The 14,071-nt window shown below is 30.6% G+C and overlaps 1 protein-coding gene across 1 annotated transcript; it reads left to right on the forward strand.

Annotated features, from left to right (window-relative positions):
• The first annotated feature begins 528 nt into the window (after window positions 1-528).
• On the forward strand, window positions 529-9,149 carry LOC149934726 (uncharacterized). The gene is made up of 4 exons (XM_090181115.1): window positions 529-662; window positions 1,318-1,430; window positions 1,540-1,623; window positions 1,891-9,149. Exon 4 carries the CDS (start codon window positions 4,300-4,302, stop codon window positions 4,636-4,638), a length of 339 nt encoding a protein of 112 aa, XP_090037241.1. The 5' UTR covers window positions 529-662; window positions 1,318-1,430; window positions 1,540-1,623; window positions 1,891-4,299; the 3' UTR covers window positions 4,639-9,149.
• Window positions 9,150-14,071: the final 4,922 nt, after the last annotated feature.

Below are 14,071 nucleotides of genomic sequence, written 5' to 3' on the forward strand. Positions count from 1 at the left end.
GAAGAAGGTGGGAGAGGGTAGGTAGTAGAGGAAAATAATTCTGGAAAATTCCCACGTCATTTCTAGCTTGTCGCAATATTGACGTCATTGTATCGACTAACTATTTTCAGATTTAAAGATCTATACGCTTTAAAATACTAAATAGTTGTTTGAAGTATTGATAATTTCATTCAAATATATATTTTAAGTCAAGAAATACATTAATATTTTATATTTATAGAAAAATAATTTAAGGACTATTTTTTAACCGAATCTCTCACATGTAGTCTCCATTCGAGATGATTGTTTACGCAGTGTATATTCCGCGGATGAGGTATTTCACTAAAATTAAAAATTTTAATTTATTGGACATTTTTATGAAATGTTTCTTTATTAAAACTGTTTAGCAAACGATAATTTGAAGAGAAATCGATTATTAGTATCTTTAAAAATAATTTAAATAGCCTATAAATACAGACCTATTTTTCGAAAATACGCGTATGAGCACAGGGGAATGCCGTTTTAGGGCTATATAAAACTCAGGCGGAAGAATTTACAGATAGATTGCGAAGTGATGTTGCTGGGCTAGTTGTCGTCGGTTTTTCTCCGCTGCTTTTGTCTAATATTCGCCTACTCCGTAAAACGTTCAACGTACGCTTCTTGGTCGAGGACCTCAACTCGAGGTAAGCAAAGAAGTTAAATATTTACGTTATCCAAGTTTATTCGTGAAATTCGACGCAACCGTGTAGAAATCTTTAACAAAGGACTTAAGAACGTTTAATTGCAAATTTAGCCTGGGCCTAATCTGTTGGCCTAGGTTCGAGACGCTAAAGCGGTATCAATTCGTTTGAAGTAACTTAAATTATGATATACGATAACAAACGCAATTATGCGCCTGAAGATAGCTGCCCAACTTTGGGTACGATGATTAGTAGTGTGGTTAGAAAGCAGAAAACTGTGAGAGACGATCTTAGGAAACTCGCTGTACTTAAAGCTACTTATCGATGGGTAGACGAAGAACTTCGTAGAAGACAATCTCAAAGAAAGAGAAAATGGTTTCAAATGAGAGACGAACTTTGTAACAAAAGACTTAAACTTTTATCAAGTTGTAGAGATGGTTCAGATATATCGTTGGACAAGCCAATGGATGATGATCCATTTGGGTTAGATGAGTTTTTTGTTAAATTAAAAACTGTTCAAGTATCCGATAAATATAATGTACCTTAAAGATTGTTAGTTCCATTAGCCTCAAGTAACCAAAGATGATTTTCTGTGATAATACAAAGGGCTCCGTGTGTGCCATACCATTGTTAGCTAATGAAAGGGTTCTTTTTTCAGTCAAATCCTGACTGTGGCAATGCTGATGCCACGGCTAAAGGAAAATATTCCTAACTTCCTTAAGTTGAATAGACCACAGACGAAACGAGTTCCAAAATTAATAATTTATAATGGTAAATGTCTTTTTGTGTACTCAACTTCAAACACTTGTCCTTAAGAGTTTTTAATTGTAAATAAGAGTTAGGTATTAAATATTTTTATATTGAATTAACCAATTTGTAGTAAACATTATTGAGAGCGTTACGTGGCTGGGAGAAGGAGGATGAGACTTTTCACTTTGGAAACTTAAGGAAAGACTTCAGACGTGTAAGCGAGAAACAGTCATTTTTCTTTTACAGTAAGTTTGCATGATCCAGTCTCTAGTGATTGTGGGAAGCCGCTCTAAGGAAGAACTTAAGAAAGGGTTAACACCTAATCAATGAAGTTGGACATGCAAACTAAGTTAAAATGGTCTAATAGTTTAAAAATTTTTAATAGTAAATTAATGATAAATATTAACAATAATCAGATTAGAAATGCCAAGCAATAGAGTGGAATAGCCACTTGTGAAATAAATTTCCCTTTAATTTACAGATAATTTTAAAGACATCTTGTGGTTCCCCTTTGTTCTCGCTTTCAATTTTCAAAGATGAATCCGTGGTATTCGTTTTCCGTCAACATAACCTCTTTAAAAGACCCTATTGAAGAGCTATGGGTAGATCATCTGGTTGCGGCCCCTTTGTCGTTTTTCATGGTTCCACTCCTTATTCGACATAATCTTATTGCCTCTGTGGGTAGAGATTAGCTGGCTCTATGAAGGGCAGTGGGTAATTACAGGTTATCGGTAAAAAGAGTATCGCAATCTTAGATTGTTTATCGTCCAATATTTTGCGCACCATCTCACTTTTTGTTGTTTTTTAGTATGTAAAGGTAATTCATAAAGTTTCCCGGGTATTTTCTTGATCTATGTTGATGAGGCACGAACTTCATATCCTTTTGCCTAAGCTGTCAATCAGGCCACGATGATTTCACGCTTGCGGTTATTGGTTTGCTATGGTGCCATCAATTGTTTTTGTCACTCGATAGGTTGGGCCAAGAGCGATGCCGGTTTTCTTCAGAGTGCACTGACCCTAGCTATACAAGTCCTTTGAAGATGATTTTTGGCTACCTTATTTCTACGGAAGCCTCAGTTTGCAAGAGATAGTTTAAAATCTAATTTGGTCAAGAGTATCGTTTTAAATTACTCAAATGCTTAGGCAGTTTGTGCAATTCACACTAATGTATTTTCTTTTGCCCACGCTTCAGATTAACCAAAATATTGATAGCCACTGGGCAATATTAGGTTTTTGCCACATAGTGTCATGCTATTACAGCCCGGCAATTTTTTGGCTGCATGTAGGTGGGAGTCTGAACAAAGTATCGTATTTTACAGTTTCTTTCGGAGTATGCTGTTAATTTAAATTTTCCAATTTTAATATTGGCATGGATGTGGTATGGGTAGTTAAAAATGACAAATAATTTCTAATTCAAAAATTATCTTTGTTTAGTACCCTTTATTAATTATTCTGGATGCTTTTATTGCGTTCCATGACAGTTTTGTTAACTGGTTCTTGTATCAAGGCTAAGAAATTTAATTTTAAATATTTCTTTAACCAAGTTTCTTTGAACTCATAATTTTTAAACGATTTTCCCTAGTTCTATTTTCTACATGTATATTTCTGCAATCTCTCAGCTATTTGTAGAGCTATATAACTGGACTACTCGAAGATTGAATAGAACGCCGGATCAATCAGGCCAAAATTTAATGTTATTTTACTATTTCTTGACTGTTGGTGCTAGGTTTAGTGTACTCTTTGCAATAACATTTACAATTAGGTCCCAAAGAGCATCTAAGAACTCGTGTGCCAAAGAAAATTAGCCTCTTGCATTTGCTAAAACTTGGGTTAAGAGTATTGGAATTTTTTCACCCAATCATTTTTGGAGGTTTCCTCCTTTCCTTTACTAATTTTTGCCTTTTTTCCTGATCTTCAGGTTAATAATAATTTATCTAAACTTTAAAGGGGGTCTGTTAACTCTTAAGAGCGCTTTTCATAACCAGAAACTGGACAAACATCAAAGAAAAGAAAATTCAGCAATAGAGTTTGACTAACAGTTTGTTAAAGACTTTAATTACTATGAATTGACCAAATTAATTTTGGGTTCTTTTTACTCAAATATAGCTAAAATACCAAGAGTGAATCTTGCAATTTAATATAACCTGGCAATTCCGCCTTATCAGAAGAATGATGGGGAAAAAGTTATTTACCACTGCAATATTATAAGTTAAAGAAACCCCAGATCCCCCTTTGGAATAGTTTGAATTTTCAATTTTAATTTTAAATATGTAGGCCTACTTGAGCTTAATAATTTTTTCCCTGAAATCAGGCAATTATGTCTGCTACTCTTCTGCGGTTACCAGTCAGTTTGGGTCTCGCTAGCAGCTAATCGTGGGTAGAAAGTTTCAAATGGACTTCTCAATCTATGCTGATACGTTTATCAATTTACTGTGGGAAGTTGATAAGGAATATTTGGCAATTCTAAGGGAATCTGCAAATGGATTAAAAGCGTTTGAATATCATCGAAAAAGTGGTATTTTTAAGGAATGATCTTAACACAATTTTGTTCCAATTAGGATGTAGAGATATATTTTAAGCATTTTGCCATGCAAATATCAAGAAATCCCAAGGGCAGTGTTTTCCCATCTGCGCTGTGCGTGTGGGATCTCCACGTGAAATTAGGAACATCGCAAAGCGGTTCTCACTACAAATAATGGGTTTCTAGCGTCGAATGCCGCAGCTGTGCCACAAGTGTTAGGCGGTCAAGCTAGTCAATTCCTGTAGCAACAAGATCTGCATTTTCCCATTAGTCACCAATCTGTAATAGGGAGGCGTCATGGTCAGCTGCATTAGCAAAAGAATCCGTTCGGAAGTGGTCCCTAAATAATCAGTCAGCTGGTCCCTAGTCATGCTGGAATCAGGTCTACCAGCTCCCCTGTTCATTGCTGGAATGCAGTCAGCAGGTCCCCAGTCTACCGGAATCAGGTGTACCAGCCCCCTTGTTCATTGCTGGAATGCAGTCAGGAGGTCCCCAGTCGTGCCGGAATCAGGTCTACCAGCCCCCGTGTTCATTGCTGGAATGCAGTCAGCAGGTCCCCAGTCGTGCCGGAATCAGGTCTACCAGCCCCCGTGTTCATTGCTGGAATGCAGTCAGCAGGTCCCCAGTCGTGCCGGAATCAGATCTACCAGCCCCGTTTATGGCCAGAATGAAATCAGCAGGTCCCTTTCGTGCCGGAATGCATTCTAATATTACCTGTTCATTGCTGGAATGAAACCAGCGGGTCCCCAGTCGTGTCGGAATCAATTCTACTAGTCCCCGTCCATTACCGGAATCTAAGCTAAATCACGGCAGCGAATCCTTCATTAGAGCAGCCGGAGTTTGTTTTCGGTTAGAACTATATTTGCAGGATGGTTTCATCTTCGATCACATTGATGTTTTTTAAGAACACTTATTCATTCAAACCCACTGTACTATCATTGCCTGATGAAATCAATCTGTAAAGAAATCGCAATTTTTTTACTAAAGCCAACATCTTATTTACCTTCATTTTGCTAATAACTTGATGAGAGTTAAATTGTTGGTAAAAATAGTATCTTATATATTTAACTTGATAAGTTGTTCACACTGACCTTTAAAGCTCTTTTTAAATCTTAAAATAGAGCATGGTAAAAGAAATGCAGAATGTCTTCTTCAGAGATGTGACCTTTCACAATGTTTAGAATTAACCCTTACTAGTGTTAATAGTACTAATCGGATGATTAGATGTTTGCTTAATTGCAAAATACCCATAATTGTACATGCATTGTAGGAAAAAATGCATATAAAACATTTCACTTCATTAAGAAATTATTAGGAAATAATAATTGTTTTTCCGAAAATATATAAATGGCGTAATCAAAACAAAAAGACACTCTTAATGAAAGTCTGTCAAAGTTAAAAAAAAACTTATTAAAAGATTAACAGTAGATAAATACCTAAAAAAAGACAAAAGATTATAGAGCCAAAGCAAGTGAGCCAAGATATAAGAAATTATATCCACCCAGTAGGTGTGATATGATCAAGAAAAGTGTTTTATATAGAAAATAGGTTTTTATTAAAAAGTTATTCTTGTGCTTCATAAGTTTTTAAGAACAATACGATATCATCAAAAGACTACAATACAATATCATCAAAAGACTATCTAAATTAAAGTGCTACAATATATCTGCTTTAGTAAGATTATCAGCATATTAATCAGTATAAATGTGTATTTATAATAATTGGAAATTTCTCAATTTAATTATATAGCTACATTTACATCATTTAATTGTTACAGTACAGCAAAAATGCCATTGCAATGAAAAGCAAAGAAAGTTATTTTATAATATTTTATCATTCGTTCCCAATGCTACGTTAATATTGTATGACAATGCTTAAATAATTATCGCATACTATTCCTGATATTTTAAATTCCTTGCCCAGCCTCAATATAAATATAATAGCCATCCACAATAGAAATATTTAAGACTACAAATTTCATCTGTACCAATAGTTCTAAGCTATTATCTGCAAATCAATAATATTTAAATAAAACAGGCCATCTCCAATATTTCAAGATTAATAAAACAGGCCATCTCCAATATTTCAAGATTAATAAAACAGGCCATATCCAATGTTTCAAGATTAATAAAATCAGCCATCCCCCATATTTCAAGATTAGTAAAACTGACCATCACCAATATTTCAAGATTAATAAAATAAATCATCCCAATATTTCAAGAAATAATAAACAGGCCATACCTAAATTTCGAGAGTAATAAACAGGTCATCCCCAATATTTCAAGAATACTAAACTGGCCATTCCCAATATTTCAATAGTACTAAATTGGCCATCCCCAATATTTCAAGAATTATAAAACAGGCCATCTCCAATATTTCAAGATTAATAAAACAGGCCATATCCAATGTTTCAAGATTAATAAAATCAGCCATCCCCCATATTTCAAGATTAGTAAAACTGACCATCACCAATATTTCAAGATTAATAAAATAAATCATCCCAATATTTCAAGAAATAATAAACAGGCCATACCTAAATTTCAAGAGTAATAAACAGGTCATCCCCAATATTTCAAGAATACTAAATTGGCCATCCCCAATATTTCAACAATGCTAAATTGGCCATCCCCAATATTTCAACAATGCTAAATTGTCCATCCCCATTATTTCAAGAATACTAAATTAACCACCCCCAATATTTCAAGATCTATTAAACAGGTTATCCTAAATATTTCAAGTTTAATAAACTGGCCATCCCCTATATTTCAAGATTATTAAACTGGTCATCCCCAATATTTCAAGATTAATAAACAGGCCATCGCCAAAATTTCAAGATTAATAAACAGGCCATCCCCAATATTTCAAGAATACTAAATTGGCCATCCCCAATATTTCAAGATCAATTAAACGGGTCATCCCAAATATTTCAAGTTTGATAAACTGGCCATCCCCTATATTTCAAGATTAATAAACTGGCCATCCCCTATATTTCAAGATTAATAAACAAGCCATCGCCAATATTTCAAGATTAATAAACAGGCCATCCCCAATATTTCAAGAATACTAAATTGGCCATCCCCAATATTTCAAGATCAATTAAACGGGTCATCCCAAATATTTCAAGTTTGATAAACTGGCCATCCCCTATATTTCAAGATTAATAAACTGGCCATCCCCTATATTTCAAGATTAATAAACTGGCCATCCCCTATATTTCAAGATTAATAAACTGGCCATCCCCTATATTTCAAGATCAATTAAACGGGTCATCCCAAATATTTCAAGTTTGATAAACTGGCCATCCCCTATATTTCAAGATTAATAAACTGGCCATCCCCTATATTTCAAGATTAATAAACTGGCCATCCCCTATATTTCAAGATTAATAAACTGGCCATCCCCTATATTTCAAGATTAATAAACTGGCCATCCCCTATATTTCAAGATTAATAAACTGGCCATCCCCTATATTTCAAGATTAATAAACTGGCCATCCCCTATATTTCAAGATTATTAAATGGGTCATCGCCAATATTTCAAGATTAATAAACAGGCCATCGCCAATATTTCAAGATTAATAAACAGGCCATCGCCAATATTTCAAGATTAATAAACAGGCCATCGCCAATATTTCAAGATTAATAAACAGGCCATCGCCAATATTTCAAGATTAATAAACAGGCCATCGCCAATATTTCAAGATTAATAAACAGGACATTTCCAATATTTCAAGATTAATAAACAGGCCATCGCCAATATTTCAAGATTAATAAACAGGCCATCGCCCATATTTCAAGATTATTAAGGCCGTCTCCAATATTTCAAGATTAATAAACAGGCCATCCCCATTATTTAAAGGTTATTAAACAGACCATCCCCCAGATTTCTAGATTAATAATACAGGTAATACCTAAGGTTTCACCATTCTCAATATTCCAAGATTAAAAATACAGGCAATTTAAAAGATTTCAAGATGAAAAATACAGGCTATTTCCAAGATTTCAAGATTAATAATATAGGCCAGCCCTAATACTATGCGCTATCCCCAATATTTAAAGATAAATAACAGGCGACCCCAGTAATTGATAAAATTATGCATCATCACCAACAGTTAAATAATCTATATTGAATAGTCTGAATATTTAAAAAAATATTTAGTAGAACTCATTTAAAAAGTAATTCGACATAGTCGAGACAAAACCAATGAAAAGATCCTGAAGAAATCTACAAAAGGAAAATAAAGAATACAAAGTAATATATACATTACCATACCAGTAAATATTGAAGTAATCTAGATGGATGAAATATCCTTTATCTAGAAGTTGGTAATGATATCAAAGTAATTTAATTTCCAAGATGTATTTGATAAAATGGCAAAATATGTAAATGAATAGCCAATAACTCCTGAAATCTACTTCAAGCAAAACCAAGTAAAGCCCTGGTAAAAATGAAATGTTTCAAGAAAAGAATCTTGGGTTACAAGATAAATTGTCAACAGAAATATCCCATATTGAGAACTAAGGGTTTGAAACGGTATCCTAATTCTTAATACCAACTGAGTAAAATATTACAGACCATCCAGCATTATAAAGCCTAATATAAAGAATACAAGCATCAACTGTAGTAAAACTTTAGGAGGTTCAGTTTAATAAGAATATATCGCATTATACCAATAATATCCCATCAAATATTAACAAAAAACTAAATTAAAGATGGATTAAGGGCTCTTTTGTATAAACCCTTTTAAAAATTTGAAACATTGTGAAAGTAATTAATAACGGTTAAAATTTTCATACTTTTGATAATTTGAACTTTTCTCACTTTAAAAAAACAATACCAAACTAATATTACATTTTTGCATTATTTAATTATCCAGCTCTGCTAAGAGGTCATTCTGATTTTTGGTGTATTTTTAGTAATTTAGGTTTTGGTGTTAATAATTACATCGCCTTGTAAAGAATGATACATTTGAATACTTTATAAAGTGTAATTTTGTAATTTATATGGAAATAATGTGATTTAACCCATCCCTTTTGGGTTACCCTCCTAAAATAGCATTAGCTGTTTCTATATTCTTCATATTTCATTGAACTTTTAAAATTTCAGTAACTAATAAGATGTTTGGGTTCAGTCTTCGTAAAAACTAGCAAATATGGGTTAACTCACCCTGTACTCCAAAAAATAATTCAACATTAAAAATAACTTTAATGCGTCTAAAAGTCTCTTTGCCTTAAAATTCTAATAATCAAAATAGTATAAGCTTATAAAAAAATTTCAGTACCATTTTCTTCAAAAAACAGCAGTTTTTGATAGTTTGGATGGGCGGTGTTCACATTTTGTAAGTAGGTTTTAAAAGGTTGGTTTCCTGTATCCTAATTTTGGTGAATGGTTTTGATTTATAAGTTAAGATGGTTTAGTGTATAAATTTTTTGTATTTTCTTAAAATATGTTCTAGGTTCGATTTTATTACTAAGAAAAACTTAATACCATGATTATAGAAATATCATACGTTTCCTCCCATGGTATAATAAACAGGTAAATTACAAATCCCCTTGAGGGTCATACAAGTTAAAAGCAGTATTGCTATGGAAAAAGACTAATTTTAAATTGTATAATTCAATTTACAATGGCTTTATATAGGATGTTATCTCTAGGCTTAATCTCTTAAAGTGAACACACTGGTATCAATGTTAAAATACAGGATACGATAAATTGACTGCCCATAATTGGTGTCGATAAAGAATTCTAAATAAACTAGAAGTTTCCCTATAATGGACACTAGTGTGTGTCTAAACGTAAAATAGGTAATAATTTTGGAGTAATGAAAATTTAATACCAAAAGTTCGTTATTATTAAAGCTAAGTAGCAAAGTTTTAACTCCTTAACAGGTAAAATTAATAGTAATAAAAACGCAAACTGTTTTTGTTAATCCTAGTCAATTTAGCCCATTAACTTGAACAGTAAATTTGGTTACATTTATTGTAAAAAAGCAAATGGAGCTATTTAAAAATAAATTTTCTTGCTCACAATATATATACTTTTAGAAGTAGACTCGAGTAATCGAGTACTTGATTACCAGTACCGTAAATATGAAAATTTATTCAGGATTACTTCTATTTGAAGAATATAAAACATGTTTTCTCCAGATACTCTTTAAAATTGGTATGGAATATCTCTTCTCCTCTATTAAGCTAAAAATATTATGAAATATTTTATATATGAGGTGAAAAAGTTAAACATTAAAATATAGGCAGGATTCCCAAAATATAAAAACATACTTCAATTAAATAAGTTTTCCAATCACTATTTCTATCTATCTACGCTACGAAAATCAAAAAGGTACAAAATATTATGGTTAATAATAAAAGAAAAATGGTTTAGTTTTATGCAGGCAGGATAACTACAATTCCCAGAATATAAAACAAACTAACTTCTATTAAATAAGTTTTCCGATAACTATACCTATCTACACTTTGAAAATCAAAAAGGTACAAAATAAAATGGTTTAGTTATATGTAGGCAGGATTATATTCCCAAAATTTAAAAACAAACTACTATAAGTTGTCCAATCTCTAAATACTCTTCAAAATCGGTATGCTATATCTCTTCCCATGTATGAAACGAAAAAATTATTAAAATATTTGAAATGAGGTTTTAGTAAGAAATGAAAAAGTTTTAAATTAATGTAGTAAAAATATAAAGATTGTTTAGTTTTATGTAAGCAGGATAACTTCTATTCCCAAAATATAAAAACAAACAGTTAATGATTAAACTATAATGTTAAATATTAAATTAAGAATGGTTTAGTTTTATGTAGGCGGGGTTACTTCTATTCCCAAAATATTAAAACAAAGTACTCCAATTAAATAAGTTTTCCAATCACTACATCTATCTACGCTTCAAAAATCAAAAAGTTATACAAACTATAATGTTAAATATTTAATGAAAAATGGTTTAGTTTTATGTAGGCAGGATTACTATTATTCCCAAAATTAAAAAAAAAATACTCCAATTAAATAAGTTTTCCAATCACTATATCTATCTACGCTTCAAAAATCAAAAAGGTACAAAATATTATTGTTAATAATGAAAGAAAAATGGTTTACTTTTTATGTAGGCAGGATTATTAATTTTCCCAAAACGTAAGACAAACTGTATTCTTCAATTCCCAAAATTTAAGACAACTGTATTCTTCAATATAATAAGTTTTCCAATCCCTATATCTATCTACGCTTCAAAAATCCACAACCTATAATGGTAAATATTTAATGAAAAATGGTTTAGTTTTATGTAGGCAAGGTTACTTCTATTCCCAAAATATTAAACAACCACTTTTCTTCAATTAGATAAGTTTTACAATCACTATATTTATCTACGCTTCAAAAGTCAAAAAGTTATACAAACTATAATGTTAAATATTTAATCAAAAATGGTTTTGTTTTATGTAGGCGGGGTTACTTCTATTCCCAAAATATTAAAACAAAGTTTCAAAAATCAAAAGGTTATACAAACTATAACTGTTAATATTAAATGAATAACGGTTTAGTTTTATGTAGGCAGGATTACTACTATTCCCAAAATTTAAAAACAAACTACTCCAATTAAATAAGTTTTCCAATCACTATAACTATCTACGCTTCAAAAATAAAAAGGTACAAACTATAATGTCAAATATTAAATTAAGAATTGTTTAGTTTTATGTAGGCAGGATTAATTCTATTCGCAAACTATAAAAACAAAGTTTACTTCAATTTATTAATTTTTTCAATCACTAAGCTTTAAAAATCAAAAAGTTATGAAGTATAATGTTAAATATTTAATGAAAAATGGTTTACTTTTTATCTAGGCAGGATTATTAATATTCCCAAAATTTAAGACAAAACTGTATTCTTCAATAAAATAAGTTTTCCAATCTCTATATCTATCTACGCTTCAAAAATCAACAACCTATAATGGTAAATATTTAATGAAAAATGGTTGTTTTATGTAGGCAGGATTACTACTATTCCCAAAATTTAAAAACAAACTACTCCAATTAAATAAGTTTTCCAATCACTACATCTATCTACGCTTCAAAAATAAAAAGGTACAAACTATAACCGTAAATATTAAACGAATAATGGTTTAGTTTTATGTAGGCAGGGTTACTTCTATTCCTGAAATTTAAGACAAACTGTATTCTTCAATTAAATAAATTCTCGAATCACTATATCTATCTACCCTTCAAAAGTCAAAAAGGTAAAAAACTGTAATGTTTAATATTTAATGAAAAATGGTTTAGTTTTATGTTGGCGGGGTTACTACTATTCCCAAAATTTAAAAACAAACTACTTCAATGAAATAAGTTTTCCAATCACTATATCTATCTACGCTTCAAAAGTCAAAAAGTTATACAAACTATAATGTTATGTTAAATATTTAATGAAAAATGGTTTAGTTTTATGTAGGCAGGATTACTACTATTCCCAAAATTTAAAAACAAACTACTCCAATTAAATAAGTTTTCCAATCACTACATCTATCTACGCTTCAAAAATAAAAAGGTACAATCTATAATGTCAAATATTAAATTAAGAATTGTTTAGTTTTATGTAGGCAGGATTAATTCTATTCGCAAACTATAAAAAAACGATTTTATAAGAAATGAAAAAGTTTAAATTCATGTGGTTAAAATATAGAATTATTATTTAGTTTTATGTAGGCAGGATTACTACTATTCCCAAAATTTAAAAACAAAACTACTTCAATAAAATAAGTTTTCCTATCACTATCTATCTACACTTCAAAAATAAACAACCTATAATGGTAAATATTTAATGAAAAATGGTTTAGTTTTATGTAGGCAAGGTTACTTCTATTCCCAAAATATTAAACAACCACTTTTCTTCAATTAAATAAGTTATCCAATCACTACATCTATCTACGCTTCAAAAATAAAAAGGTACAAACTATAATGTCATATATTAAATTAAGAATTGTTTAGTTTTATGTAGGCAGGATTAATTCTATTCGCAAAGTATAAAAAAAAAGTTTACTTCAATTTATTAATTTTTTCAATCACTAAGCTTTAAAAATCAAAAAGTTATGAAGTATAATGTTAAATATTAAATTAAAAATGGTTTAGTTTTATGTAGGCGGGGTTACTTCTATTCCCAAAATATAAAAACAAAGTTTCAAAAATCAAAAGGTTATACAAACTATAACGGTTAATATTAAATGAATAACGGTTTAGTTTTATGTAGGCAGGATTACTACTATTCCCAAAATTTAAAAACAAACTACTCCAATTAAATAAGTTTTCCAATCACTACATCTATCTACGCTTCAAAAATAAAAAGGTACAAACTATAATGTCAAATATTAAATTAAGAATTGTTTAGTTTTATGTAGGCAGGATTAATTCTATTCGCAAACTATAAAAAAACGATTTTATAAGAAATGAAAAAGTTTAAATAAATGCGGTTAAAATATAGAATGATTATTTAGTTTTATGTAGGCAAGATTACTACTATTCCCAAAATTTAAAAACAAACTACTCCAATTAAATAAGTTTTCCAATCACTACATCTATCTACGCTTCAAAAATAAAAAGGTACAAACTATAATGTCAAATATTAAATTAAGAATTGTTTAGTTTTATGTAGGCAGGATTAATTCTATTCGCAAACTATAAAAACAAAGTTTACTTCAATTTATTAATTTTTTCAATCACTAAGCTTTAAAAATCAAAAAGTTATGAAGTATAATGTTAAATATTAAGTTAAAAATGGTTTAGTTTTATGTAGGCAGGGTTACTTCTATTCCTGAAATTTAAGACAAACTGTATTCTTCAATTAAATAAATTTTCGAATCACTATATCTATCTACGCTTCAAAAGTCAAAAGGTAAAAAACTGTAATGGTTTAGTTTTATGTTGGCGGGGTTACTACTATTCCCAAAATTTAAAAACAAACTACTTCAATGAAATAAGTTTTCCAATCACTATAGCTATCTACGCTTCAAAAATCAAAAAGGTACAAAATATTAATGTCAATAATGAAAAAAATGGTTTAGTTTTATGTAGTCAGAATTAATTCTATTCGCAAACCATAAAAAAACGATTTTATAAGAAATGAAAAAGTTTAAATTCATGCGGTTAAAA

This window comes from Leiobunum rupestre, chromosome 7, assembly GCF_980474605.1.
Source record: "Leiobunum rupestre chromosome 7, qqLeiRupe1.1.hap1, whole genome shotgun sequence".
NCBI lineage: Eukaryota > Metazoa > Arthropoda > Arachnida > Opiliones > Sclerosomatidae > Leiobunum > Leiobunum rupestre.